General features: G+C 42.1%; 1 protein-coding gene across 1 annotated transcript in view; it reads left to right on the top strand.

The window, feature by feature from the left end:
* iqgap1 (IQ motif containing GTPase activating protein 1) overlaps positions 1–21,497 on the top strand; it is a 70,559-nt gene extending 49,062 nt beyond the window's left edge. Inside the window, exons 7-27 of the mRNA XM_053324406.1 lie at positions 469–636; positions 2,459–2,601; positions 2,702–2,872; positions 3,979–4,062; positions 4,829–4,900; positions 5,204–5,273; positions 6,355–6,719; positions 8,024–8,187; positions 8,265–8,489; positions 9,925–10,065; positions 10,174–10,258; positions 11,869–12,101; positions 12,192–12,324; positions 13,392–13,494; positions 14,347–14,482; positions 14,576–14,663; positions 15,935–16,144; positions 16,794–16,960; positions 17,761–17,883; positions 20,178–20,286; positions 21,357–21,497. Coding sequence (XP_053180381.1) covers positions 469–636; positions 2,459–2,601; positions 2,702–2,872; positions 3,979–4,062; positions 4,829–4,900; positions 5,204–5,273; positions 6,355–6,719; positions 8,024–8,187; positions 8,265–8,489; positions 9,925–10,065; positions 10,174–10,258; positions 11,869–12,101; positions 12,192–12,324; positions 13,392–13,494; positions 14,347–14,482; positions 14,576–14,663; positions 15,935–16,144; positions 16,794–16,960; positions 17,761–17,883; positions 20,178–20,286; positions 21,357–21,470 — 3,104 coding nt within the window. The 3' untranslated portion in view covers positions 21,471–21,497. The remainder of the gene's footprint in view (positions 1–468; positions 637–2,458; positions 2,602–2,701; positions 2,873–3,978; positions 4,063–4,828; positions 4,901–5,203; positions 5,274–6,354; positions 6,720–8,023; positions 8,188–8,264; positions 8,490–9,924; positions 10,066–10,173; positions 10,259–11,868; positions 12,102–12,191; positions 12,325–13,391; positions 13,495–14,346; positions 14,483–14,575; positions 14,664–15,934; positions 16,145–16,793; positions 16,961–17,760; positions 17,884–20,177; positions 20,287–21,356) is intronic.
* The last annotated feature ends 6,366 nt before the right edge of the window (positions 21,498–27,863 follow it).

The raw sequence follows: 27,863 nt of genomic DNA, 5'->3' as shown, positions 1-27,863 counted from the left end.
AAGGAAAAGAGGAAGGAAGGAAGGAAGGAAAGAAGGGACAGAAGAAGGGAGGGAGGGAGGAAAGAAGGAAGGAGAGAGGGAAGAAGAAAGGAAGGAAGGACAGAAGAAGGAAGGAATGAAAGGAGGAAGGGAGGGAAGGAGAAAGGAAAAGAGGAAAGGAGGAAGGAAGGAAGGACAGAAGAAGGAAGGAAGGAAGGGAGGGAGGGAGGAAGGAAAAAGGATTAAGAAGGATGGGAAAGGGGAAAGGAAGAAAGGAAAAGAAGACAGGAAGGACAGATGGAAGGAAGGAAGGAAGGAAGGACAGAGGGAAGAAAGGAAGTAAGAAAAGGAGGAAAGGAGGACAGATGACAGGAGGCTTTATTGTTGCCTTTGAAATAGCTTCTAATAAAGATCATTATGTGAGGATGACACAAAGATGGCTGACGGTTGATGTTTCTGTTTGTTTTTTTCTTTTTTTTCTACCTCTAGTCTCTCAGTCCATCCAGGCCATCAACGAGGCGGTGGACAGCGGTGACGCAGCTCAGACCCTGGCCGCTCTGCGTAGCCCCGGAGCAGGACTCTACGGGGTCACCTCCGAGTGTGGGCAGACCTACCAGGCCGACCTCGCCAAGATCAAAGAGGACAAGAAGAAAGACGGTGAGCGGAAACATCTAGAGATCAATAAACTTTATTTATACCTTAGAGCAGGGGTGTCAAACATACGGCCCGTGGGCCAGATAGGGCCCACCGAGGGGTGCGATTCGGCCCACTTGCCATCCAGTGCTCTTTTCCTTCCTTCCATCTGTCCTTCCTACCTTCCTTTTTTCCTTTCTTCGTTCCTTCCTTCCTTTCTTCCTTCCATCTGTCCTTCCTTCCATTCTTCCTTCTGTCCTTCCTTCCATCTGTCCGTCCTTCCTTTCTTCCTTCTGTCCTTCCTTCCTTTCTTTCTTCCTTCCTTCCATCTGTCCTTCCTTCCTTCCTTCCATCTGTCCTTCCTAGCTTCCTTTTTTCCTTTCTTCGTTCGTTCCTTCCTTTCTTCCATCTGTCCTTCCTACCTTTCTTCCTTCTGCCCTTCCTTCCTTCTGTCCTTCCTTCCATCTGTCCTTCCTTCCTAGCTTCCTTTTTTCCTTCCTTTCTTCCTTCTGTCCTTCCTTCCATCTGTCCGTCCTTCCTTTCTTCCTTCTGTCCTTCCTACCATCTGTCCTTCCTTCCTTTCTTCCTTCCTTCCATCTGTCCTTCCTTCCTTTCTTCCATCTGTCCTTCCTACCATCTGTCCTTCCTTCCTTTCTTTCTTCCTTTCTTCCGTCCTTCCTTCCTTTCTTCCTTCCTTTCTTCCTTCCTTTCTTCCTTCTGTCCTTCCTTCCATCTGTCCTTCCTTCCTTTCTTCCTTCTATCCTTCCTTCCATCTGTCCTTCCTTCCTTCCTTTCTTCCTTTTGTCCTTCCTACCATCTGTCCTTCCTTCCTTCCTTTCTTCCTTTCTCCCTTCCTTCCTTCTGTCTGTCTGTCCTTCACTATCTCTCTCTCCTACCTTTCTTCCTTTTTCCTGTCTTTCCTTCCTTCTTTCCCTCCATCTTTTTAATGATCAGGCCCACATGAGATCAAATTGGTCTGTATGTGGCCCTTAAATGAAAATGAGTTTGACCCCCCTGCCTTAGAGGAGTGATGCATCTTCTCTGGGGTTTAAAGTGTTTTTAAAGTTGCAGATGATCTCACTCAGGATGTTTATAATTTACTATCCAATTTTCGATCTGCACCAACCTGCTTTTTCACTTGCTAACCACTTCCTGTTGCAATAATCAAACATGAAGCCTGTGGGCCAGAACCGTTCTTTCTTTCTTTCCTTCTTTCCTCCCTTCCTTCCTTCCTTCCTTCCTTCCTTCCTTCCTGTCTTCTTTACCTACCTTCCTTCCTTCATTCCTTCCTTCCTTTCTTTCCTTCCTTTCCTTTCCTTCCTACCTTCCTTTCCTTCTTTACCTTCCTTCCTTCTTTCCATCCATGTCCTTTCCGCCATCTTTCCTTCCTGTCTTCTTTTCCTTCCTTCCATCTGTCCTTGCTCCCTTTCTTTCTTCCTACCGTCTTCCTTTCCTACCTTCCTTCCTTCCTTCCTTCCTTCCTTCCTTCCTTCCTTCCTTCCTTCCTTTCTTTCTTCCTTCCTACCTTCCATTCTCTTTCCTTCCTTCTTGTCTTCTTTACCTTCTAACCCTAACCCTTCCTTCCTTCCTTCCTTCCTTCCTTCCTTCCTTCCTTCCTTCCTTCCTTCCTTCCTTCCTTCCTTCATTCCTTCCTTCCTTCCTACCTTCCTTTCCTTCCTTCCTTCCTTCCTCCCTTCCTCCCTTCCTCCCTTCCTTTCCTTCCTTTCTGCTGCAGTAATGTAAATATCCCCACCGTGGGAATAATAAAGGAATATCTTATCTTCTATTATCGTCTTACCTTCTTTCCTTCTTTCTTTACATTGTGTGATGCCCTCTCTCTGTCCAGGTGATAACGGCAGCGACTGGGTGAAACACTGGGTGAAGGGCGGACACAACTACTACTACAACCTGCAGACCAAGGAGGGCACCTGGGTGGAGCCGGCGGACTTCACATCCAACAACACCCAGCTCAACAAGGAGGACATCCAGGTGTGTTAATGAGCCTCTCTGAGCGGCGCTGCGGGGTCGTAACTGTTTAACACGCCATTAAACTGCTTGTTGTTTTTTTTTAAATTCTCCCTCTATCTAGTCGGTGGTATCTGGGGTAACCACCGCTTACAATCGGGAGCAGCTGTGGCTGGCCAATGAGACTCTAATTACCAAGCTGCAAGCCCGTTGCCGTGGCTACCTGGTGAGGAATGGCCTAAAGCAGCGGATGAGCTTCCTGGAATCCCAAAAACCAGCTGTTACATGTATACAGGTGAGATAGACGTGGATATGAACACCGTGATCAGTTTATAGAAGAATAACTTGAACACATTCTTTTTTTGTGGACCCAGCATCAAATTTCTGCTTTTAATCCATTTTGAGAGAATATATTAGAGGGTTATGGCAAAAATGTCTAAGTGATGTAACCATAAAAACTGGACAGAAGGAAGGAAGAAGGGACGAAAGGAAGGAAGGAAGGACAGAAGGAATGAAGGAAGGGAGGGAGGAAGGAAGGAAGGAATGATAGAAGAAATGAAGGAATAAAGGTGGAAGGGAGGGAGGAAGGAAGGAAAGAAGGAAGGAAGGAAGGAATGACAGAAGGAAGGAAGAAAGGAGGGAGGAAGGAAAGAAGGAAGGAGAATATATTAGAGGATTATGGTAAAAATGTCTAAGTGGTGTAACCATAAAAACTTTGTACTAAACAATTCAACTTGCTTAAAAACAGTAAATAGTCAATAAAACACCATATCAACTAGTTTGGCATGATCTTACATTATAACTTTTATATTAAATAAAGCTAATGGAATACTATTGTTCTAAATATTACATTTAATCTGGGTAACCATGGAGACCAGGAGACATTTACATTTATTTAACCCTCCTGTTGTCCTCGAGTCAAGGGAGGGAGAAAGAAGGAAGAAAAGGAGGGAGGAAGGAAGGAAGGAAAGGAGGGAGGAAGGAAGGTAGGAGGGAGGGAGGGAGGGAAGGAAGGAAGGTAGGAAGGAAGGAGGGAAGGAAAGAAGGACAGAAGGAAGGACAGAAAGAAGGAAGAAAGGAATGGAAAGAAGGAAGGAAGGAAGGAAGGATCAGTATCAGTATAAGTCCACTTAAATACACTGTAGGTGATAAAATATTTAATAGTTATCATTCTACTGTGGTTACACCATTTGACATTTTCAGCATTCAGTCTCACTTTTGGTTAAAAATGGTTCAAATGTAATTTCAAATGACATAAAACCAACAAAAATACAACATAGCTTATCTTGCCAACCCTTATTTATCACGGACCCATATACCTATAAATATAAAGTCCTGCACCTTTTCTCTGGTTACAGTCTATCAGGATGTATTCTAACACTAAGTATTGATGTGTTTCAGGCTCACTGGAAGGGATACAAGCAGAGGAAGCAGTTCAAGAACCGGAACCAGTACCTGAAGGACCACAGTGACGATGCTGTCAAGGTAAAATTATAACGTCATGACCAGGGGGTGTCAAACATGCGGCCCGTGGCCCAGAACCGGCCCGCTGAGGGGAGCAATCCGGCCCACTTTCCTTCCTGTGTTCTTCTTCTTCCTTCCATCTGTCCTCCCTTTTTTCCTTCCTTCCATCTGTCCTCCCTTTTTTCCTTCCTTCCATCTTTCCTCCCTTCTTTCCTTCCATGCATCTGTCCTTCCTTCCTTCCTTCCTTCCTTCCTTCCTTCCTTCCATTTGTCCTCCCTTCCTTCCATCTGTCCTCCCTTCTTTCCCTCTTCCTTTCATCTGTCCTTGCTACCTTCCTTTTTTCCTTCTGTCCTTCCTTCCATCTTTCCTTTCCTCCTTATGTCCTTCCTTCCTTTCTTCTTTCTGTCCTTCCCTCCTTCCTTCCTTCCATCTGTCCTTGCTACCTTCCTTTTTTTCCTTCCTTCCGTCCTTCCTTCCTTCCTTCCATCTGTCCTCCCTTCTTTCCTTCGTCCTTCCATCTGTCCTTTCCTCCTTCTGTCCTTCCTCCCTTCCTTCCATCTGTCCTCCCTTCTTTCCTTCCTTCCTTCCATCTGTCCTTGCTTCCTTCCTTCCTTCCTTCCTTCCTTCCTTCCTTCCTTCCTTCCTTCCTTCCTTCCTTCCTTCCTTCCCTCCATTTCTTTAATGATCCGGCCCACATGAGATCAAATAGGTCTGTATGTGGCCCTCGGATGAAAATGAGTTCGACTCCTCTGGTTTAGACTGAAGGATTTTATATTTCTCTCTCAGATCCAATCGATGGTTCGGATGCACCAAGCTCGTAAGAAATATAAGGATCGTCTAAAGTACTTCAATGATCACGTGAGTATTACTTTAAAACCTTTTATTACGTCAAATCTGCCACAAAACAAATATCCTGTTAACTAATGAGAGCTTTAAATCATGTCACATAATTTCCCCTGACACATCCGCTGACATTTACTGGAGGGGGGGGGGGGGGGGGGGGGGGGGAGGGGGGGTCATAGAGAGACAGATGGCTCATTTAGCTCTCTTAGTGACGTGTGAAGTAATTTCCACGCTGACTCAAAGTGGATTCCTGTGATTCCTTTCTTATAATTTGGGACTATTGATCCACCTCTAATGATTGCTGCTTTCATTCTGCAGATCAATGAAGTGGTGAAGATTCAGGCTTTCATTAGAGCCAACAAGGCCAGAGACGACTACAAGACGCTGAGTAAGTACAATCAAACACTCTGATGTGTTAGGGTTTTTTTTCATTACCGTAATATCTGGACTATTAAGTGCACCTAAATATAAGCCACACCCACTGAATTTTTAAATAATATTTGCACCATGAGGTCTATCTAAACACCACATCAGCCGTTCATTTTCGGAAGGAAAGAAAGGAGTAAGAAGGGAGGGAGGGAGGAAGGAAGGAAGGAAGGAAGGAAGGAAGGAAAGGAGCAGGGAGGAATGAAGGAAAGGAGCAGGGAGGGATGAAGGAAAGGAGGAAAAGAGGAAGGAAGTAAGGAGAGAAGGAAGGAAGGAAGGAAAGCAGTAAGGATGAAAAGAGGAAGGAAAGAAGGAAAGGAGGAAAAGAGGAAGGAAGTAAGGAGAGAAGGAAGGAAAGCAGTAAGGATGAAAAGAGGAAGGAAAAGGGGAAGGAGGAAAAGAGGAAGGAAGGGAAAGGAATAAGGATGAAAAGAGGAATGAATTTAGGAGGGAGGGAAGGAAGGAAGGGAAGAAGCAAAGGAGGAAGGAAGGAAGGAAAAAGGGAGTAAGGAGGAAAAGAGGAAGGAAGTAAGGAGAGAAAGAAGGAAGGAAGGGAGGAAATTACGGTAAATCAGTTTTACCGGTCGTCCGACTTTCTCAGTCAGGAGGAAAAGAGGAAGGAAGTAAGGAGAGAAGGAAGGGAGGAAAGGAGTAGGGAGGGATGAAGGAAAGGAGGAAGGAAGTCAGGAAGGAAAAGAGGAAGGAAGTAAGGAGAGAAGGAAAGAAGGAAGGAAGGAATGAAGGACGAGAAGAGGAAGGAATTTAGGAGAGAAAGAAGGGAGGGAGGAAGGAAGGAAAGAAGGAAAGGAGTAAGGATGAAAAGAGGAAGGAAGTAAGGAGAGAAGGAAAGGAGGAAGGAAAGAAGGAAGTTGGAAGGAGCAGGGAGCAAAGAAAGAGGGAAGAAAGAAGGAACAGTCAAAAGAGAAGCCGCAAGGTTCAAAGCGTGGGAACAAAGTAGCGGCTTATAGTCTGGAAATTACGGTAAATCAGTTTTACCGGTTGTCCGACTTTCTCAACATCCTAAAACATCCTCCCGCCCACAGTCAACGCGGCGGACCCTCCGATGGCCGTGGTGAGGAAGTTCGTCCACCTGCTGGACCACAGCGACCAGGACTTCCAGGAAGAGTTGGAGCTGATGCGACTGCGAGAGGAAGTGGTCACCAACATCCGGTCCAATCAGCAGCTGGAGAACGACCTGAACCTGATGGACATTAAGATCGGCCTCCTGGTGAAGAACAAGATCACGCTACAGGAAGTGGTGTCGCACAGCAAGAAGCTGACCAAGAAGAACAAGTCGCAGCTGTCCGACATGATGATGATGAACAAGCAGCGAGGAGGCCTGAAGGCGCTCAGCAAGGAGAAGAGAGTCAAACTGGAAGCTTACCAGTATCTCTTCTATCTGCTACAGGTAGGGTTACACCGGGGGGGAGGGGGGGGGGCAAACATGAGGCACGAGGGGCAGGACTGGTCCGCTGAGGGGTCCAGTCTGGCCCACTTTACTTCTTCGTCTTAACCTTCCTTCCTTCCTTCCTTCTTTCTTTCCTGTCTTCTTTACCTTCCTTCCTTCCTTCCTGTCTTCTTTACCTACCTTCCTTCCTTCCTTCTTTACTTCCTTCTTTACTTTCTTTTTTGCTTGTTTCCTTCCTTCCTTCCTGTCTTTACTTCCTTTTTTGCTTTTTCCTTCCATCTGTCCTTGCGTCCTTCCTTCCTTCCTTCCTTCCTTCCTTCTTTACCTTCCTTCCTTCCTTCTTTCCTGTCTTCTTTACCTTCCTTCCTTCCTTCCTTCTTTCCTGTCTTCTTTACCTTCCTTCCTTCCTTCCTTCCTCCTTGTGTATTTTACCTTCTTTGTTCCTTCTTTCCTTCCATCTGTCCTTCCTCCCTTTCTTCCCTCCTTTCTGTCATCTTCCCTTTCTTCCTCCATTCCTCCCTTCCTTGCCGCCATCTTTCCTTCCTGTCTTCTTTTCCTTCCTTCTTGTCTTCTCATCCTTCCTTCCATCTGTCCTTGCTCCCTTTCTTCCTTCCTTCTGTTCTTTCTTCCTTCCATCTGTCCTTGCTCCCTTTCTTCCTTCCTTCCATCCTTCCTTCCTTCCTTCCCTCCTTCCATCTTTCTTTCATCTTCTTTTCCTTCCTTCCTTCCTTCCTTTCTTCCTCATCCTATTGAACTGTATGTGGCCCTTGAATGAAGATGAGTTACACTGTTCTTTGATTGCTTTATCTCTGGATTTTTAATTATCTCTCTTACTACTACAAAGCATTTAACTCATAGATAGAAAGATACAGACAGATATCGGCTGCTGCTTCCTGTCTTCTCTTCCTTCCTTCCTTTCATCTGTCCTTGCTCCCTCCCTTCCTGCCATCCTTCCTTCCTTCCTTCATTTCTTCCTTCCTTCCTTCCTTCATTTCTTCCTTACTTCCTTCCTGTCTTTTTTACCTTCTGTGTTCCTTCTTTCCTTCCATCTGTCCTCCCTTCCTTCCTTCCTTTCCTTCCTTCCTTCAATCTGTGCTTCTTCCCTTTCTTCCATCTTTCCCTCCTGTCTTCTTTTCCTTCCTTCCTTCCTTCCTTCCTTCCTTCCTTCCTTCCTTCCTTCCTTCACATTACTACAAAGCATTTAACTCATAGATAGAAAGATACAGACAGATATCATGGCGGCTGCTGCCTCTAACACAATCACCGACACCTCTCTTACTTTCATTTCCTGTTCCTGTTTTCAGACCAATCCCACGTATCTGGCTAAGCTGATCTTCCAGATGCCCCAGAATAAATCCACAAAGTTCATGGATTCTGTAATCTTCACACTGTATAACTACGCCTCTAACCAGAGAGAAGAGTACCTGCTGCTCAAGCTCTTCAAGACCGCCCTGCAGGAGGAAATCAAGTAAGACTCGGACACTGAAACCAAGTCAATAAAAGAGCGCTTGGTTCCTAAATGCATGCTAAAATGTTTCTCCGCAGGTCTAAAGTCGACCAAATGAAGGAGATCATTACGGGAAACCCCACCGTCATCAAGATGGTGGTGAGTTTCCACAGAGGTGCTCGGGGCCAGAACGCGCTGAGGCAGATCCTGGCGCCGGTAGTCAAGGAGATCATGGATGACAAAACGCTAAACATCAAGACCGACCCGGTGGACATCTACAAGAGCTGGGTCAACCAGATGGAGACGCAGACGGGAGAGGCCAGGTGAGCTGGAGATGAAACAAGAAGTCAAATCATAAAATCACAAACAGCGTCTCATTTTATTTACTATTAATTCACATTCAGACAGGGGTCCAATCCCGGCCTACTTTCCTTATTCCTTCCTTCCTTCCTTCCTTCCTTCCTTCCTTCCTTCCTTCCTTCCTTCCTTCCTTCCTTCCTTCCCTCCTTCCCTCCTTCCTTCCTTCCTTCCTTTCTGTCTTCTTTTTCTTCCTCCTTTCTTTCCTATCTTCTTTTTCTTCCTTCCATCTGTCCTTCCTTCCTTCTTTTCTGTCTTCCTTCCTTCCTTCCTTCCTTCCTTCCTTCCTTCCTTCCTTCCTTCCTTCCTTCCTTCCTTCCTTCCTTCCCTCCTTCCTTCCTTCCTTCCTTTCTGTCTTCTTTTTCTTCCTCCTTTCTTTCCTATCTTCTTTTTCTTCCTTCCATCTGTCCTTCCTTCCTTCTTTTCTGTCTTCTTTCCTTCCTGCCTTCCTTCCTTCCTTCCTTCCTTCCTTCATTCCTTCATTCCTGTCTTCTTTCCCTTCCTTCCTTTCTTCCATCTGTCCTTCCTTCCTTCTTTTCTGTCTTCTTTCCTTTCTGCCTTCCTTCCTTCATTCATTCCCTCATTCCTTCATTCCTGTCTTCTTTCCCTTCCTTCCTTCCTGCCTTCCTTCCTTCATTCCTTCATTCCTTCCCTTGTCCTTTCTTCCTTCCTTCCTTCCTTCTTTCCTGTCTTCTTTCCCTTCCTTCTTTCTTTCCTTCCACCTGTCTTTATTCTTCTCTTCCTTCCTTCCTTCCTTCCTTCTTTCCTGTCTTCTTTTCCTTCCTTCCTTCCTTCCTTCCTTCCTTTCCTTCCACCTGTCTTTATTCTTCCCTTCCTTCCTTCCTTCCTTCTTTCCTGTCTTCTTTCCCTTCCTTCTTTCTTTCCTTCCACCTGTCTTTATTCTTCTCTTCCTTCCTTCCTTCCTTCCTTCCTGTCTTCTTTTCCTTCCTTCCTTCCTTCCTTTCCTTCCACCTGTCTTAATTCTTCCCTTCCTTCCTTCCTTCCTTCTTTCCTGTCTTCTTTCCCTTCCTTCCTTCTTTCCTTCCAGCTGTCTTTATTCTTCCCTTCCTTCCTTCCTTCCTTCCTTCCTTCCTTCCTTCCTTCCTTCCTTCCTTCCTTCTTTCCTGTCTTCTTTTCCTTCCTTCTTTCCTGTCTTCTTTCCCGTCCTTCTTTCTTTCCTGTCTTCTTTTCCTTCCATCTGTCCTTCCTTCCTTCCTTCCTTCCTTCCATCTGTCCTTCCATCTGTCCTTCCTTCCTTCCTTCCTTCCAGCCCACATGAGATTAAATTGGGCTCTGTGTGAACCCTTGAATGAAAATGAGTTGGACTCCTCTGTGCTAGAGTTACCTTTCTGTTTTATAGTCTCTTATTTTTTACTTTTATTTAATCTTTGTCGTCGACAGTAAGCTTCCTTACGACGTGACTCCGGAGCAGGCGATGTCCCACGAGGAGGTGAGGACAAGACTGGAAGCCTCCATCAAGAACATGAAGACCATCACTGACAAGTTCCTGTCCGCTATCGTCGTCTCGGTCGATAAAATCCCGTAAGTTCCTCTTTCTTTTTTTTCTTTTTTTTTACAGACTTCAACATCAGGTAGTTTCTTTCTGTCTCCTTTCACACTGATGGGTTGTTTTTTTTTTTTGTGTGACAGATACGGGATGAGGTTCATCTCCAAGGTGCTCAAGGACACTCTCCAGGAGAAGTTCCCAGATGCTACAGAGGATGAGCTCCTCAAGGTTCGTGCTCTTATTTTGTAGGATTAATATTAGTCACTTTGTAGGTTTTAACCCTCCTGTCGTCCTCCCGGGTCAAATTGACCCCATCTCTTTTGACTGTTCCTTTCCTCCTTCCTTCCTTCCTTCCTTCCTTCCTTCCTTCCTTCCTCCCTTTTTCTTTAATTTTTCCTTCCCTCTTTCTTTGCTCCCTCCTCCTCCCATACTTCTTTCCTCAATTCCTTCCTTCCTTCCTTCCTTCCTTCCTTCCGTCTTTCCTTCCTTCCTTCCATCTATACTTCTTTTCGTTCCTTCCATCTGTCCTTCCTCATCCCTTCCTTCTTTCTGTTCTTTCTGTCCTTCCTTCCTTCCTTCCTTCCCTCCTTCCTTCCTTCTGTTCCTGCCTTCCTTCCCTCCTTTCCTTCCTTCCTTCCTCTTTTAATCTCTCCCTCCTTCCTTCCACCTTTCCTTCCTCATTTCCTTCCTCCCTCCCTTCTCTCCTTACTGCCTTCCTCTTTTCCTCCCTCCCTCCTTACTCCTTTACTTCCTCATTCATTCCTTCCTTCCTTCTTTCCTCCGTCCTTCCTTGACCTGAGGACAACAGGAGGGTTAAAGGTCCATCCAAAGGTGCATCCTTCTTTATAGAAACAGTTTGCAGCATTAAACTGTGTGAACTAACCCTTTAATCCTGAAGAGTTAAACGTACATTGCTTCCTCTCTCTCTCTGACCTCCTTCACTGAACAACTTTTTCTCCTTTTTTCATCTTCAGCCTTCGCTCTCCGCCTGCCTTGTTTCTTCTTCTTCTCTTTGCTTTTTCCACCTTGCCAACCAGCTCCAGTCCTCTTCTCTTTTTTATCTGCTGACTTCAGGTGAGGCTCTCCTCCCCTCCCCTCATCTTGCACCAACTCTTTCCTGACACTTTAACTTCTAACATCTACTGTACACTCATTTCACTCCTGATTCATCTGTGTAGTCCTAAAAATAAAGCTGTTACCAGGGCTATTTGTGTATCTTTATTCCTGGTTATTTGATTTGATTTAGATTTAGATTTTATTTAATTAATTAATTTATTATTATTGTTATTTTTCTAAATTTAATTTAAATTTATTTTTTATTTACTTATTCGTTTACTTATTTATTTTATTATTATTTATTTATTTTATTTTTATTTATTCATGTTTTTATTTATTTATGTATTAAGTATTATTTTATTATTATTTTTTTTTTATTTATTTACTTATTATTATTATTATTATTATTTTATAATTTTTATTTTTTTATTTTTTTTATTTACTTATTTATTTACTTATTCATTTATTTTTATTTTTTTATTTTTATAATTATTATTTTTTTATTTACTTTATTAACTTTATTTATTTATTTATTTATTTATTTATTTATTTTTATTATTATATTTTTTTAAATTATTATTATTATTATTATTTTTTTTAATTATTATTATTATTTTTATTTTTTTATTCTTAACTATTTCTCTTTCTTTGTATTTTGCATTTTATATTTTATATCAGTTCTTTTCATCTATTATGTTAAAAAAAAAAAGTGCACTTTGACCTGTACTCTAAAAATAAATCTGTTACCATCGCTGACACATTTTGATTTTTGACCTTTTCAGATTATTGGGAATCTCTTATATTACCGTTACATGAACCCGGCCATCGTTGCACCCGACGCCTTCGACATCATCGAGGTGTCGGCAGGCGGTCAGCTGACCACCGAGCAGCGACGAAACCTGGGCTCCGTCGCCAAGATGCTGCAGCACGCCGCCTCCAATAAGATGTTCCTGGGTGACAACGCTCACCTCAACCCCATCAATGAATACCTCAGCGCCTCCTATCAGAAGTTCAGGTGGGATGTTAACATGTTCTTCCCTTTCCCTCCTTCTCGTATCATATTGTCTCTTTTTTTTTAACTTCCTGTTTCTATTTTCCGTGGCAGGCGTTTCTTCCTGGCAGCGTGTGACGTTCACTCACTGGAAGACAAGTTTAACGTGGACCAGTACTCCGATTTAGTCACCGTCACCAAACCGGTCATCTACATCTCTATCGGAGAGATCATCAACACTCACACAGTGAGTCTGAACACTCAATCATGAGCTCAGGAGAAGAGAAATGTTTTTAACCTGGATTTAAAAATGATTTCAGTTCTGCTGGTAGTTTGTTCCAGTTGTGTAAAAGCTGCTTCACCATGTTTAGTTTGAACTCTGGGCTCAACTATCTGACCTGAGTCAGTAGATCTCAGAGCTCTGGGCTCAACTATCTGACCTGAGTCAGTAGATCTCAGAGCTCTGGGCTCAACTATCTGACCTGAGTCAGTAGATCTCAGAGCTCTGGGCTCGACTATCTGACCTGAGTCAGTAGATCTCAGAGCTCTGGGCTCAACTATCTGACCTGAGACAGTAGATCTCAGAGCTCTACTGGGTTTATATTCTACTAACATGTCATTCATGTATTCTGGACCTAAACCATTCAGTGATTTGTAGACCAGTAGCAGAACTTTAAAATGACATCAATGTGCTGAATCAGTAAACTTCAATTTAAGTTAAATAATGATAAATTCCTGTAAATAATGAAATACTGTACATACAACAAAATATAATGTATGTGTATATGTATATATATATATATATATATATATATATATATATATATATATATAATGCTGCCTGTAAAATCTAAAAAAAAGATATCAGTGCATATTAGACAGCAATAATTAAGTAGGTAAAATGTATTTTAAGTGATTTATTTAACATTTTTAACATTTATTTGACTTTTCACAGACATAAGTCACAATGTGCTTTTATGTAGGCAAAATAAAACATAAAAGTGATACAATCCACACAATTTACACACAAAAAAAGTTTCTATAGACACACAAACAAACACACACACACATATGTATATATAAAAATAAAAAAGAAGCAATAATAATATAATATATAAGCCAATACCGATATATCTGTGATTGGGCAATATCAGCTGATCCATATATCAGTCTGGCTCTAATAGGAACAGATACAATATACATGTATAAAAGTACTTTTGTGGAAGTAAGAGATTAAAATGAAGGATAAAAAGAAGATAAGCATAAATGATTTGTGTCAGTTTGGTGTGTAAACTGTATTTTCTGTCCTGTTAGCTGCTGCTGGACCATCAGGACGCCATCGCTCCAGAGCACAACGACCCGATCCACGAGCTGCTGGAGGACCTGGGAGAAGTTCCCACTGTGGAGTCTCTCATCGGTGAGTGGAGGGGAGCAAAGAGAGGAAACATTAAAACAAGATGGACTTCCTGTCATTGTGCTACATATCAACATATCACAACCTCTGGACTGTGTACTATATATTAAGGAAGGAAGGAAGGAAAGACAAGAAGGAAAGAGGGAAAGAAGGAAGGAAACAAAGACAGGAGGGAAAGAGGGAAGGAAGGAAGGAAAGACAAGAAGGAAAGAGGGAAGGAAGATAGTAAGACAGGGAGGGAAGGAAGGAAGGAAGGAAATACAGGAGGGAAAGAGGCATGGGAGGAAGGAAGGAAAGAAGGACGGAAGGAAGGAAGGAAGGAAGGAAGGAAAGAGGAAGGAAGGAAGGAAAGAAAGAGGGAAGGAAGGAAGGAAACAAAGACAGGAGGGAAAGAGGGAAGGAAGGAAGGAAGATAGAAAGGAAAATAAGACAGGAAGGAAAGAGGGAGGGAAGGAAGGAAGGAAGGAAGGAAGGAAGGAAGGAAATACAGGAGGGAAAGAGGCAAGGGAGGAAGGAAGGAAGGAAGCAAGGATGTAAGAAAGGAAGGAAACAAAGACAGGAGGGGAAGAGGAAAGAAAAGAAAGAAGGAAGGAAGGAAGGAAGGAAAGAGGGAAGGAAGGAAGATGGTAAGACAGGAAGGAAGGAAGGAAGGAAGGAAAGAGGGAAGGAAGGAAGGAAAGAGGGAAGGAAGGTAGGAAGACGGGAAGGAAGTGAAGGAACGAACAAAGGAAGGAAGGAAACAAAGACAGGAGAGGAAGAGGGAAGGAAGGAAGGAAGGAAGGAAGGGAAGGAATAAAGGAAGAGAGCCGTGTCTCGTTATAATCTGACTGTTATTAACCTACGTTTCTCTCTCAGGTGAGAATCCTCTTCCTCCTGACGACCCCAACAAAGAGCTGATGGGGAAGACCGAGGTTTCGCTCACGCTCGCTAACAAATTCGACGTTCCCGGCGAAGCCAACGTCGAGATGAACGCCAGAACCCTCCTGCTGAAGTCAGTCCATCCTCTAGATTCAAAGCTTAATAAATTATAATATGATGAGGTGTTTTTAGAAATGCTCATATCATCTTCTTTCTTCTCTTTTAGCACCAAGAGGCTCATTGTGGATGTGATCCGGTTCCAGCCGGGCGAGACTCTGACGGAGATCCTGGACTCAACAGCCGGCACAGAACAGGTCGGAAATGAGAACATCAATAATTTAGAGCAATAATCATCAGATCCTCGGCAGAAGACAAACAGCTACTCAGCATTTTATTTCCCATCTGGGTGGAAAACTACTGGATTGGTTTATGGCTAAAAAACAGGAAGAGGAAGCTCTACTTCCTTTTAACCCTCCTGTTGTCCTCAAGTCAAGGAAGGAAGGAGGGAAGGAAGAAAGGAAGGAAAGGAGGGAGGAAGGCAGGAAGGAAAGGGAGGAAGGAAGGTAGGATGGAAGGGAGGAAGAAGGAAGGGACGGAAAAAAGGATGGGAGGAAGGTAGAGGGGAGGAAAGAAAGAAGGAAGGAAGGAAGGTAGGAGGGAGGGAGAAAGGAAAAAAGGAAGGTAGGAGGGAGGGAGGGAGAAAGGAAGGGAGGAAGGAAGGAAAGAAGGACAGAGGAAAAAAGGATGGGAGGAAGGTAGAGGGGAGGAAAGAAAGAAGGAAGGAAGGAAGGTAGGAGGGAGGGAGGGAGGGAGAAAGGAAAAAAGGAAGGGAGGAAGGAAGGAAAGAAGGACAGAGGAAAAAAGGATGGGAGGAAGGTAGAGGGGAGGAAAGAAAGAAGGAAGGAAGGAAGGTAGGAGGGAGGAAAGAAAGAAAGAAGGAAGGAAGGAAAGAAGGACAGGGGAAAAAAGGATGGGAGGAAGGTAGAGGGGAGGAAAGAAAGAAAGAACGAAGGAAGGAAGGAACAGTCAAAACAGACGGGGTCAATTTGACCCGGGAGGACGACAGGAAGGTTAAAACAGGACTAAAAGCAACAGATTATAGTTTTAATTGGTGGTGAAGTGATAACCGACTTTTAAAAAATGAAGCAGGAAGGTTTATGGGAACAAACCTTATATAAATATTAACATACTCTCAAAGTCATGGAGAGTAAATGAGGTTTTTAACCCTCATATAACGTACATTTATTTATTTTTATTTATTTATTATTATTATTATTGTATTGTTACTATAATTATAATAAACTTTATTTATAGAGCACCTTTTATATAAGGGATGTAGCTTAAAGTGCTTCACATAGGAAAATAGAAATAAAATACAATAAAATAACAGCAATTAAATAAAAAAAATAAAAATAATAATTACTTTTTTAGAATTTTTAAAAATTAGACATGTAATAAAATTAGTTAAACTGACACTAATTAAAAGCCAAATTAAGTAAACGTGTGTTCAGCTGTTGTTTGAAAATATTCACCATTAAAGAAAGAATTATAATAACTGTAACCTGTCTCGTTTCCATGGCGACAGGAAGCGGAGTACCAGCGCGCCATGCAGAGGAGAGCCATCCGAGACGCCAAGACTCCCGAGAAGATGAAGCAGGTGAAACCGGTGGTGGACGACAGTCTGACGCTGCAAGGCAAGAAGGACAAGATCAAGAGTAACCTGCAGAGGCTGGCGGAGCTCGGGAAGGTTCACCCCGAAAACCGCTACCAAGACCTCATCAACGACATAGCCAAGGTACGAAAAAAAAAACCCAAAAAGATGTGGATGATTAAAAGAAAGATCATCCTGTGTTCTTACTTACATGTGTTAATGTCAGGCGGGGAGTTCTGGTCCTCTGAAATGAGGCCAACCAGGAAGTAACTTAGAGCTGCATTCTATCAAAAGGCCACCAGGGGGCGACCGTCTCTATACAAGTCAATGGAGAATTCACCAACTTCTCACTTGATTTCTAACCTCAGTAAACGTTTTCAAAATGTGTTTATGGTCTCAATCGCTAGTTTAAAGCCTTCTTCAATGCAGTATGATGTTCATTTGGGACATTTTGGCCTCCCTGATTTTATATGTGACGATAAAGCAGGGTATGCATTAGGGCGTGGCTACGTCCTGATTGACAGGTTGATTGACCAATGTCCTCGAGATCCAGCCCTCGCAACCATAGCAACCTCCCCGCTCCACCCATGGCTCCGCATCATGCCCATATAAGTAGAATCCGTGTTTTTATTTTTCCCAGCATGCACCTGAAATTTTCAAGATGGCGCTGCCCAGATTCGAAACTATTGGCTTCCGAGCAGCAGTCCACAAACCAATGGGTGACGTCACAGATGTTACGTCCATTTCTTTTATACAGTCTGTGATTCTTACTTACATGTGTTTGTTTTTACAGGACATCAGAAATCAGAGGCGGTATCGTCAGCGTAGGAAAGCGGAGCTGGTGAAACTTCAGCAGACCAACTCGGCCCTCAACTCGAAGACGGCTTTTTACAACGTGCAGATCGATTCATACAATCAGTACATCAAGACGTGCATGGACAACCTGGCCAGCAAGGGCAAGTAAGTGTCCTCTTTAGTGTATCTCTTTATTACACCTAATACATATATATAGAACAGTAATCAATAATCACATTTCTTTTAACCTTTATCATCAGTTTTGGTTTTAGCTGCTTTTCCTGTTTATGAGGTTCAAACAGAAGACTTGACTATGTACTATCTTAAGGAAGGAAGGAAGGAAGGAAGGAAGGAAGGAAAGACAAGAAGGAAAGAGGGAAGAAAGGGAGGAAAGATAAGAAGGAAAGAGGAAAGAAAGGAAGGAAACAAAGACAGGAGGGAAGAGGGAAGAAAGGGAGGAAAGATAAGAAGGAAAGAGGGAAGAAAGGAAGGAAACAAAGACAGGAGGGAAGAGGGAAGAAAGGAATTAAAGATAAGAAGGAAAGAGGGAAGGAAGGAAGGAAACAAAGACAGGAGGGAAGAGGGAAGGAAGGAAGGAAGGAAGGAAACAAAGACAAGAGGGAAAGAGGGAAGGAAGGAAGGAAGGAAACAAAGACAGGAAAGAAAGAGGGAAGGAAGGAAGGAAGGAAGGAAAAGAATACAGGAAGGAAAGATGGAAGGAAAGAAGGAAGGACAAGAAAGGAAGGAAAGATGGAAAAGAAGACAGGAAAAAAGGAAGAAGGAAAGGGAGGAAGGAAGGAAAAGAAGGAAGAAAGGAAGGAAGGAAAAGAAGACAGGAAGTAAAGTGGGCCAGTATGAACCCCTCAGAGGGCCGGTTTTGGCCCACTGACCTCATGTTTGACCTCCCTGTTGCTTCTCCAGCTGTTATTGTACACTCTGTCTTCTTTCTCCGTCTCCTCTTTCAGGTTGTCAAAGAAACCCGGAGACAACAAAGCCAAGAAGAGTAAAAATGTCTCCCAGAAGTACACGGCGGCTCGCCTCCATGAGAAGGGCGTCCTGATCTCCATCGAGGATCTGCAGCCCAACCAGTGAGTACTCTCCGACCTCCTTTAATACAGACCTGATGTAATCTCTTTCTAGATCATTAAAAACATGGGAGGGAGGGAGGGAGGGAAGGAAGGAAGGAAGGAAGGAAGGAAGGAAGGAAGGAAGGAAGGAAGGAAGGAAGGAAGGAAGGAAGGAAGGAAAGATGGAAGGAAGGAAAGAAGGAAAAGAAGAAAGGAAGGAAAGAAGGAAAAGAAGAATGGAAGGAAGGAAGGAAGGAAAAGAAGAATGGAAGGAAGGAAGGAAGGAAAAGAAGAAAGGAAGGAAAGATGGAAGGAAGGAAGGAAGGAAGGAAGGAAAAGAAGACAGGAAGGAAGGAAGGAAGGAAAAGATGGAAGGGAAGAAGGAAAAGAAGAAAGAAAGGAAAGATGGAAGGAAGGAAGGAAGGAAGGAAAGAAAAGAAGACAGGAAGGAAGGAAAGGAAAAGAAGGAAGGAAGGAAGGAAAGAAGGAAGGAAGGAAGGAAGGAAAAGAAGAATGGAAGGAAAGAAGGAAGATAGGAAGGAAGGAAGGAAGGAAAAGAAGACAGGAAGGAAGGAAGGAATAGAAGACAGGAAGGAAGGAAGGAAAGGAAAAGAAGGCAGGAGGGTTCTTTCATCTTTCTAACTTCATTTAAATTAGATGCTATAACGCTCTGTGATTTTACTGTTTTACTTCAGGTTTAGTATCTACATGTTACACATCGGTTTTAATCTTGATCTTTTAAAAATAAACTTGATCAAATACAGCTTTAATGTATTTGTGTATTTATAACTATTGAGTCTCAGTTTCTTGTTTTATTGGCTAAAAGGTCAGAAATCTATTTTATAAAAGCAGTTACAGAAGATTACTAACACTGACCGTTGATTATGAATAAATATACAAAATATATATTAACAAACATATCAATAATAATAATAATACATTTTATTTATAAAGCACTTTACATTTGCAAATACAATAAAATAAAAGGCTAAAATAAAAGTAAATATATTGAATGCAAATATAATAAAAGGCTTTTTCAAAATAATATATAAAGTACTATATAGTAAAATGATTTTTGATATCTATAAATATATAAAATACAATATAATTAAAGGCTATTTTATAATATCAACAAATATGTAAAATACAATATAATAAAAGGCTATTTTATAATATCAACAAATATGTAAAATACAATATAATAAAAGGATCAGCCAATATATAAAATACAATATTTATATATCAATAAATATATAAAGTACTTTATAGTAAAATAGTTCTTTTCTATCAATAAATATATAAAATAAAATATAATGAAAGGCTTTTTTATATAAATGAATATATAAAATACAATATAATAAAATGATTTTCTTTCTATCAGCCAATATATAAAATACTATATAGTAAAAATGATGACAGGAAGGAAGGAAGGAAGGTCAAGAAGGAAGGAAAGAAGGAAGGAAGGTAAAGAAGGAAGGAAGGAAAGAAGGAAGGAAGGAAGGAAGGAGGGAAAGATGACAGGAAGGTAGGTCAAGAAGGAAGGAAAGAAGGAAGGAAGGTAAAGAAGGAAGGAAGGAAGGAGGGAAAGATGACAGGAAGGAAGGAAGGAAGGTCAAGAAGGAAGGAAAGAAGGAAGGAAGGTAAAGAAGGAAGGAAGGAAGGAAAGAAGGAAGGAAGGAAGGAAGGAGGGAAAGATGACAGGAAGGTAGGTCAAGAAGGAAGGAAAGAAGGAAGGAAGGTAAAGAAGGAAGGAAGGAAAGAAGGAAGGAAGGAAGGAAGGAGGGAAAGATGACAGGAAGGTAGGTCAAGAAGGAAGGAAAGAAGGAAGGAAGGTAAAGAAGGAAGGAAGGAAGGAGGGAAAGATGACAGGAAGGAAGGAAGGAAGGTCAAGAAGGAAGGAAAGAAGGAAGGAAGGTAAAGAAGGAAGGAAGGAAGGAAAGAAGGAAGGAAGGAAGGAAGGAGGGAAAGATGACAGGAAGGTAGGTCAAGAAGGAAGGAAAGAAGGAAGGAAGGTAAAGAAGGAAGGAAGGAGGGAAAGATGACAGGAAGGACAGATGGAAGGAAAGATGATTTTTTTTATATCAATAAATATATTTTTTAAAATAATAAAAGGCTTATTTTTTAATATCAGCACAAATATAAACACAGATAAAATATAGTAAAAGTATTTTTTATATCAACAAACGTATCAAATGAAATAAAGTAAAATATATATAAGATAATATATTTTAATATCAATAATCATTTTTCTTTGTATTTCCTTCCTCTGTATTTACGAGCTGTTTCTTTCTTTTTTCCTTTTTTTTTCTTCACAGGTTCAAGAATGCTATTTTTGAGATTTCTCCGTCAGAGAGCGTCGGCGTGTTTGATGTGAAGGCGAAGTTCATGGGCGTTCACCTGGAGACGTTACAGTTAGAATATCAGGTACTCATCTGTTACTCATTCCTTTTATCCTTCCTGTTGTCCTCACGGGTCAAATTGTTCCTTCCTTCCTCCTTTCCTTCTTTCCTTCCTCCCTTCCTTCTTTCCTCTGTCTTTCTTTCCTTTCTCCCTCCCTCCCTCCTTCCTTCTTTCCTCCATCCTTCCATCCTTCCTTCCTTCCTTCCTTTCTTCTTTCCTTCCTCACTCCCTCCCTCCTTTCCTTCCTTCTTCCTTCCTCCCTCCCTCCTTTCCTTCCTTCTTCCTTCCTCCCTCCCTCCTTTCCTTCCTTCCTTCCTTCCTTCCTTCCTTCTTTCCTTCTTCCCTCTGTCTTTCTGTCCTTCCTTCCTCCCTTCCTCTTTTCCTTTCTCCTTCCCTCCCTCCTTTCCTTCTTCCTTCCTCTCTCCATCCATCCTACCTCCCTCCCTCCTACCTTCCTTCCTTCCTTCTTTCCTCCATCCTCCCTTCCTTCTTTCCTCTGTCCTTCTTTCCTTCCTTCCTCTTTTCCTTTCTCCTTCCCTCCCTCCTTTCCTTCTTCCTTCCTCTCTCCATCCATCCTACCGCCCTCCCTCCTACCTTCCTTCCTTCCTTCTTTCCTCCATCCTCCCTTCCTTCCTTCCTGTCCTTCTTTCCTTCCTTCCTCTTTTCCTTTCTCCCTCCCTCCCTACTTCCTTGTTTCCTCCCTCCCTCCTACCCCTTGCTTCCTTCCTGTCCTTCTTTCCTTCCTTCCTCTTTTCCTTTCTCCCTCCCTCCCTACTTCCTTGTTTCCTCCCTCCCTCCTACCCCTTGCTTCCTTCCTTCTTTCCTCCATCCCTCCTCCCTCCTTTCTTTCCTTCCTCTCTCCTACCTTCCTTCCTCCTTCCTCTCTCCATCCTTCTTCCTCCCTTCCTTCCTCCTTCCCTTCCTTCCTTAACTCGAGGACAACAGGAGGGTTAATGTAAAACCATCATCACTTCTTTTATCCACAGTGAAGGAAACAGGAAGTGATTTCTTTTTTAGCGATGACTGCAGCTGATCTTTTTTTCTTTTCTTTTCTTTTCTTCTTTCTTGTGTTTTGTTCCTCGTTTCTCTCTCAGGATCTCCTCCAGCTGCAGTACGAAGGCGTGGCGGTGATGAAACTCTTCGACAGGGCCACCATCAACGTCAACCTGCTCATCTTCCTGCTCAACAAGAAATTTTATGGGAAATAGAAAAAAATGTATAAAAAAAAAGAAAGAAAGAAAGAAAGAGAAAAAAAGGATAAATAAAAGGGCTACAGACAGAGACACTGATTTTTAAACCACAACACCCGCTTTAAGGGTTGCTTAAAAAAAAAAAAGCCCTGACCTGAACCTAAATGGTTTGTCCTGCACCCCCCTGACCCCCCCCCCCCCTCCACCCCAACCCCCCTCAACCCCCCCCCCCCCTCTACTGCACTTCTCTTCTTACGTGCATATGCAAAAAAATTAATGTGCATTATTTTTTATTATATTCGATCAGATTGGATCACCGTCTTTTTGCTTTATCATTCTTAACCCTTAAACAGACTCTTTAAACTTCCTGTCGTCCTCCCGGGTCAAATTGACCCCCTTCTGTTTTGACTGTTCCTTCTTTCCTCCCTTACTTCCTTCCTTTCTTCTATCCTTCCTTCCTTCCTTTCTTCTATCCTTCCTTCCTCCTTCCTATCCTTCCCCTCCTCCCTCCTTCCCTTCCTCCCTCCCTCCCGTCCTTCCGTCCTTCCTCCCTCCTTTCTTTCCTTCTTCCTCCCGTCCTTCCTTCCTTCCTCCCTCCTTTCCTTCCTTCTTCCTCCCTTCCTTCCCCTCCTCCCTCCTTCTCTTCCTTCTTCCCTCCTTTCCTTCCTACCTTCCTCCCTCCTTCCGTTCCTTCCTTCCTTACTCCCTTCCTTCCCTCCTCCCTCCCTCCCTCCTTTCCTTCCTTCTTCCTTTCCTTCCTTCCATCCTTCCTTCCTTCTTTCCATCCTTCCTTCCTTCTTTCCTTCCTTTCTTCCTTCTTTCCTGCCTGTTTAAGGGTTAAAGAGAGAGTCAAAAAGTCAAAATCAGTCTCTTCCTCCGTATTGTCTCATTATTGCTTTATTGCCTCATTGTCTGTAACTGCAGTTTAGGTCAGAGGTGTTAAGAGATGTATGTTTATTTGTGTTTTTGTTTTTTGTTTTTTTTTGGCTACTTGATATTATTAATAGCTTATGCATGGGATTAAAAATTTAATTATAAAAAATATATGTTTTATGTAAAGAGATTGTGTTTTATCTGTTTCTTTCTTAGCTGTTAGTTAATCTCACCTGACTGATACACAACGCATCAATCCTGCAGCAATGCCAAAAAGAGTTTAGAGCTGCTACAATTAGACGATTAGTCAATTAATCAATTAGGCGGCAACTATTAATTAAATGAATCACCAACTAATTCTGCTAATTGATTCATAGTTTTGAGTCTTCTCTTGATTTCAGCGTCTCAGCTTCTCAAATGTGAATATTTTCTTGGTTTCTTTAAGCCTAGTCGGGACAAATCCAGACATTTGAAAAAGAGTCACATTGAGCTTTTGGGAAACAGCGATGGACCAAACAGCTGTAGCCAATAAATCGATGAATCAATGAATCATTAATTGCAGCCTGTAGTCTGTAAAGAAAGATAATTTCCAAGTGTCTTTGTCTTTGTGTGTTTAATTTTTGCACCACGGCTCGAAGCAGCAGCGTGGAAGGTAATATAACTGTTAGTAATTAATGCACTCTTTCTTCTTCTTCTTCTTCTTCTGTATTTTTATTATAAACACCATAGTTGATTTATTTTTCATATATTTGACTTCGATCAGGATTTGACCCACATCGCCACATTGCTTGAAACACACTCATTTCTATGGAAACGAGGAAAAAGTGGCATCAGACTTTGATATATTGATATATTTGACAAGAATTGCAGAAGAATGCAATGCTCACATTGAGCTGAGGATCTCAACACACACACACATATGATCATTTTAATATAAGTATCTTTTTTTTTTTTTAGGATTTAATTTGTCGTGTTAATTAAAGAGATCACATGACGCCACTTGAATCCAATCTCTACCGGCACTAATCTGTCTCCGTAGCCTCTTTTTTCCCCCTAGCTTTCTAGAGAAGGACAGGAAGTTGGGTTTTTTTTTTTTTTTTTTTTTTTGGACTGGACGAAAAGTGTTGCAGCTCATTTAGAGGCTTTCTTGGATGATTGAACTGGAGATTATATCTTTTTTTTTTTTTTAAAGTCCCTTACGGGCTGTTTTGTTATATATATATAATGTAACACATGAATGTCACAATACATTAAGTGGTTTGGCAAATCGTATATAATATAAAACGTCACTCATGCTGATCTGTAAATCAAGGGATGGGACCTTTTTTAGAGGTTTAAAGCTGGACATCATTGAATACATAGATTTTTATCGGGTTTTTTGTTGGAAATAATTTGACGAACCTGCCCTTTATTTATATTTTGTATGTTGTCAGTCCACACATGATACTGTACTGTAGTTACGGTTCACACAGTTTAAAGACGGATCATGTTAAAATGAACTTGAGGATGTGCAGTATTACAGTGAATTGACTCGTGGGTCCAGTAGATGTCACTCTACACCTTTTTTTTTTTTTTTTTTTTTTTGAGTTTATTGTGCTTATTTAAAAAAAAAAAGAAAAGAAAATTTAAAAAAGCCTTTAAACTGGGATTGTCCACAGAAACTTATTGAATATTGAACTAGATGTTTATTTTCTGTTTCTATTTTGTAAAGGTGCCCTAATCAAAAGTGGACTTTATTCTTTAAAGTAGATTATTTTGCTGTCATTCACACACACATGTATTTGACTTGTTTTAAAATAAAGCTCTACTGATGCCATGTGTTTTCTCTCCTCATCTGACACTACTTTATTTTTTTATACTTTATTTCAGAAGGTAATATTTTACTTTTATTTGAAAGATTTTACATATTCTCATGGTTATAAATTTAACTATCCAGCTGGGTTAGGGTTATATATGCAAAGCAGTTAACATCTGCTTCCCTCAGTCTACTATGTTTATGTGTGGGTTTATTTATTACACACACAGAACAAAAATAACCATAACACAAGAAAAGTAATACATGTAGTTTTGTTTTTTGAGGTTAAGAAAAGAGAAGAATAACTTTTAAAAGAAGAATGTGCAGAAGGAGCCAATGAAACTGATAAGGGTTCATCAGGTGGACTTCCTATGGTTAGATATACAACATAAACACTTAAGACTAAATAAATAAAGACAAATACTGTATGACGTAACTGATCCAGGAAGAAGAGTTAATTATAACTTTTAAATAAATGATTTTAGACTGGGGGAGTTTTTAATACAACTACGACAATAAAATTCTGTTTATATGTTAATGCATAAGTCATAACTATAAAACATAGTTTAATATTACACGATACATTAGATTAGATTAGATTGTTTTTAAATTTCGAATGTGTGAAAGAAGAAAAAAAAACTAAACTAAAACAACATAAAAGCAACATAAAATAAAGCACAATGTAACAGAAAATATGATGCAATGCACCGTCAACCACATCCGAAAGGGAAGAAGTCAACACTTATTGAATCCCACCCCTACTTCTTAACCCTTAAACAGACAACGTGCACCAGGAGATACAGACTCTTTAATCTTCCTGTTGTCCTCCCGGGTCCTTCCTCTGTCCTTCCTTCCTTCCTTCCTTCCTTCATCTGTCCTTCCTTCCTTCCTTCCTTCCTTCATCTGTCCTTCCGTCCTTCCTCCCTCCTTCCTTCCTTCCTTCCTCAGATCTAAGTTCAGCTGTTAGGGTAAATGTTCCCTCCTTCTGTCCTTTCTTCCTTCCTTCATCTGTCCTTCCTTTCTTCCTTCCTTCCTTCCTTCCTTCCTTCCTTCCTTCCTTCCTTCCTTCCGTCCTTCCTTCCTTCCTTCCTTCCTTCCTCCCTCCTTTCCTTCCTTCTTCCTCCCTTCCTCCTTTCCTTCCTTCTTCCCTTCTTTCCTTCCTACCTTCCTTCCTTCCTCCCTCCCTCCTTCCTTTCCTTCCTTCTTCCCTTCCTTCCTCCTTTCCTTCCTTCTTCCCTTCCTTCTTTCCTTCCTTCCTTCCTTACTTTAGGTGCAAATGACATAACTAGTAAGGCCTGTTTAAGGGTTAAATCAATGCTTGCTAGCTCCTAATTTAATTACCAATTCATAACATCCTACAATTTCTTACTAATATTATATGTAATGTCAATATTTACATGTATATTTACTGTTATAAATATATAAAACATTGCTACATTTTTCCATTTTTTCCATCCTCCTCATATTATTATCTAACTAGATAATTTATAGATAATACTTCCAGTCTTTTCTAATATATTATTTTTGACACCTGCTAATTCAAGGGTTTTATTTGGTTATTATTTTAGTGTTTTCTACATTGTACATTAATGAAGGCAATAAAACTATGAGATAATACATATTAGAGCTGGGTATCATTTATAAAGTATAATACCAGTATCAATCCAAGCCCAGTCCATCATTGCTTTAACCCTCCTGTTGTCCTCAGTTAAAGGAAGGACAGGAGGAAGGAAGGAAAGAAGTAAAGAGGAAAAGAGGAAGGAAGGAAGGAGGAGGGAGGGAGGGGGAGGGAGGAAAGGAGGAAGGAAAGAAGAAGGGAGGGAGGAAAGGAGGAAGCAAGGAAGGGAGGAAGGACTAAAATAGGATGGAAGGAAGGAAAGAAGTAAGGAGGAAAAGACGAAGGAAGGAAGGACGGAGGGAGGGAGGGAGGAAAGAAAGGAAGGAAAGAAAGGAGTAAGGAGGGAGCGAAGAAAGCAGGAAGGAAGGAAGGAAGGAAGGAAGGATGGAAGGAGGAGGGAGCAAAGACAGAGAGGAGGAAGGGAAGAATGATGGAAAAATGAAACAAAGAGGGAAGAAGGAAGGAATGAAGGAACAGTCAAAAGAGAGATGGGGTCAATTTGACCCGGGAGGACGACAGGAGAGTTAAAACATGAACATCAGGCAATCTGGAAAATTTCAAGAATTTTAGAAAGTCAAGTGCAGTCATCCTTAAAAAAAAACCCTGCGATCGGCCGCCCCCGGAGAAAAGGAAGACAAAAAGAGTTAGCTCTGCTGCTGAGGATACATTCAGTTTAGTTAACCATCCTCGAAAAATGAGCAGCACCTCCAGATAGAGGTAGAGAGGTTTAAAATAAGCAGACACATGACGGGACTGTGTGTGTGAATCAGGCATCCATGGTTGAATTACTGTGAAGAAACAAGCGCTGAGGGACTCCGCAATACGGGGAAAAGATAAAGAGTTTAGGGCCAAGAAACACAAAGAATAGACATTAGACCCCGTGGAAATCTGTGTTTGGTTCTGATGAGTCTGATGAGAATATGAGAGTTTTGGCTCCAGCTGCTGTGTCTAATAGTGAAGATGCAGCAGTGGTGGTGGGAGGGAGGGAGGAGGAGGGGAGGAGGAGGGGAGAGGGGGGGGGGTTTACCACTGATATCCAAATTCCTGTCACACTTAACCCTCCTGTTGTCCTCGAGTCAAGGAAGGAAGGGAGGAAGAATGAAGGAAAGGAGAGAGGAAGGAAGGAAAGGAGGGAAGATGGATGGAGGGAAGGTAGGAAGGGAGGAAAGACGGAAAGAGGGAAGGAAGAAAGGAAGGAAGGGAGGAGGGAGGAAGGGAGGAAAGAAGGAAGGAGGGAGGGAGAAAGGAAAAGAGGGAGGGAGGAAGGAACAAAAGAAGGACAGAGGAAAGAAGGAAGGGAGGAAGGTGGGGGGAGAAGGAAGGAAAGAGAGAGGAAGGACAGACAGAGAGAAGGAGGGAGGGAGAAAGGAAAAGAGGAAGGGAGGAAGGAACAAAAGAAGGACATAGGAAAGAAGGAAGGGAGGAAGGTGGGGGAAGGAAAGACAGAAAGAGGGAAGGAAGGAAGGAAGGATGGAGGAAGGGAGGAAAAGAGGAAGGGAGGAAGGAACAAAAGAAGGACAGAGGAAAGAAGGAAGGGAGGAAGAAAGGAAGGGAGGAAAGACGGAAAGAGGGAAGGAAGAAAGGAAGGAAGGTAGGAGGGAGGGAGGGAGAAAGGAAAAGAGGAAGGGAGGAAGGAACAAAAGAAGGACAGAGGAAAGAAGGAAGGGAGGGAGGAAGGAAGGGAGGAAAGACGGAAAGAGGGAAGGAAGAAAGGAAGGAAGGTAGGAGGGAGGGAGGGAGGGAGAAAGGAAAAGAGGAAGGGAGGAAGGAACACAAGAAGGACAGAGGAAAGAAGGAAGGGAGGAAGGTGGGGGAAGGAAAGAAAGAGAGAAGAAGGGAGGAAGGGGATGGAGGAAGGAAAGAAGGAAGGGAGGAAAGAGAGGAAGGACAGACAGAGAGAAGGAGGGAGGGAGGAAGGAAAGACAGAAGGAAGGAAGGGGATGGAGGAAGGAAAGAAGGAAGGGAGGAAAGAGAAAGGAAGGACAGGCAGAGAGAAGGAGGGAGGGAAGAGAGAGGAAGGACAGGCAGAGAGAAGGAGGGAGGGAAGAGGGAGGAAGGACAAACAGAAGGAAGGAAGAGAGGAAAAGAAGGAACAGTCAAAACAGACGGGGGGTCAATTTGGACC

The sequence above is a fragment of the Scomber japonicus genome, chromosome 1 (genome assembly GCF_027409825.1).
Source record: "Scomber japonicus isolate fScoJap1 chromosome 1, fScoJap1.pri, whole genome shotgun sequence".
NCBI lineage: Eukaryota > Metazoa > Chordata > Actinopteri > Scombriformes > Scombridae > Scomber > Scomber japonicus.
The sequence above is the reverse complement of the archived record's forward strand: the minus strand, read 5'-3'. Positions and strand labels throughout refer to the sequence as shown.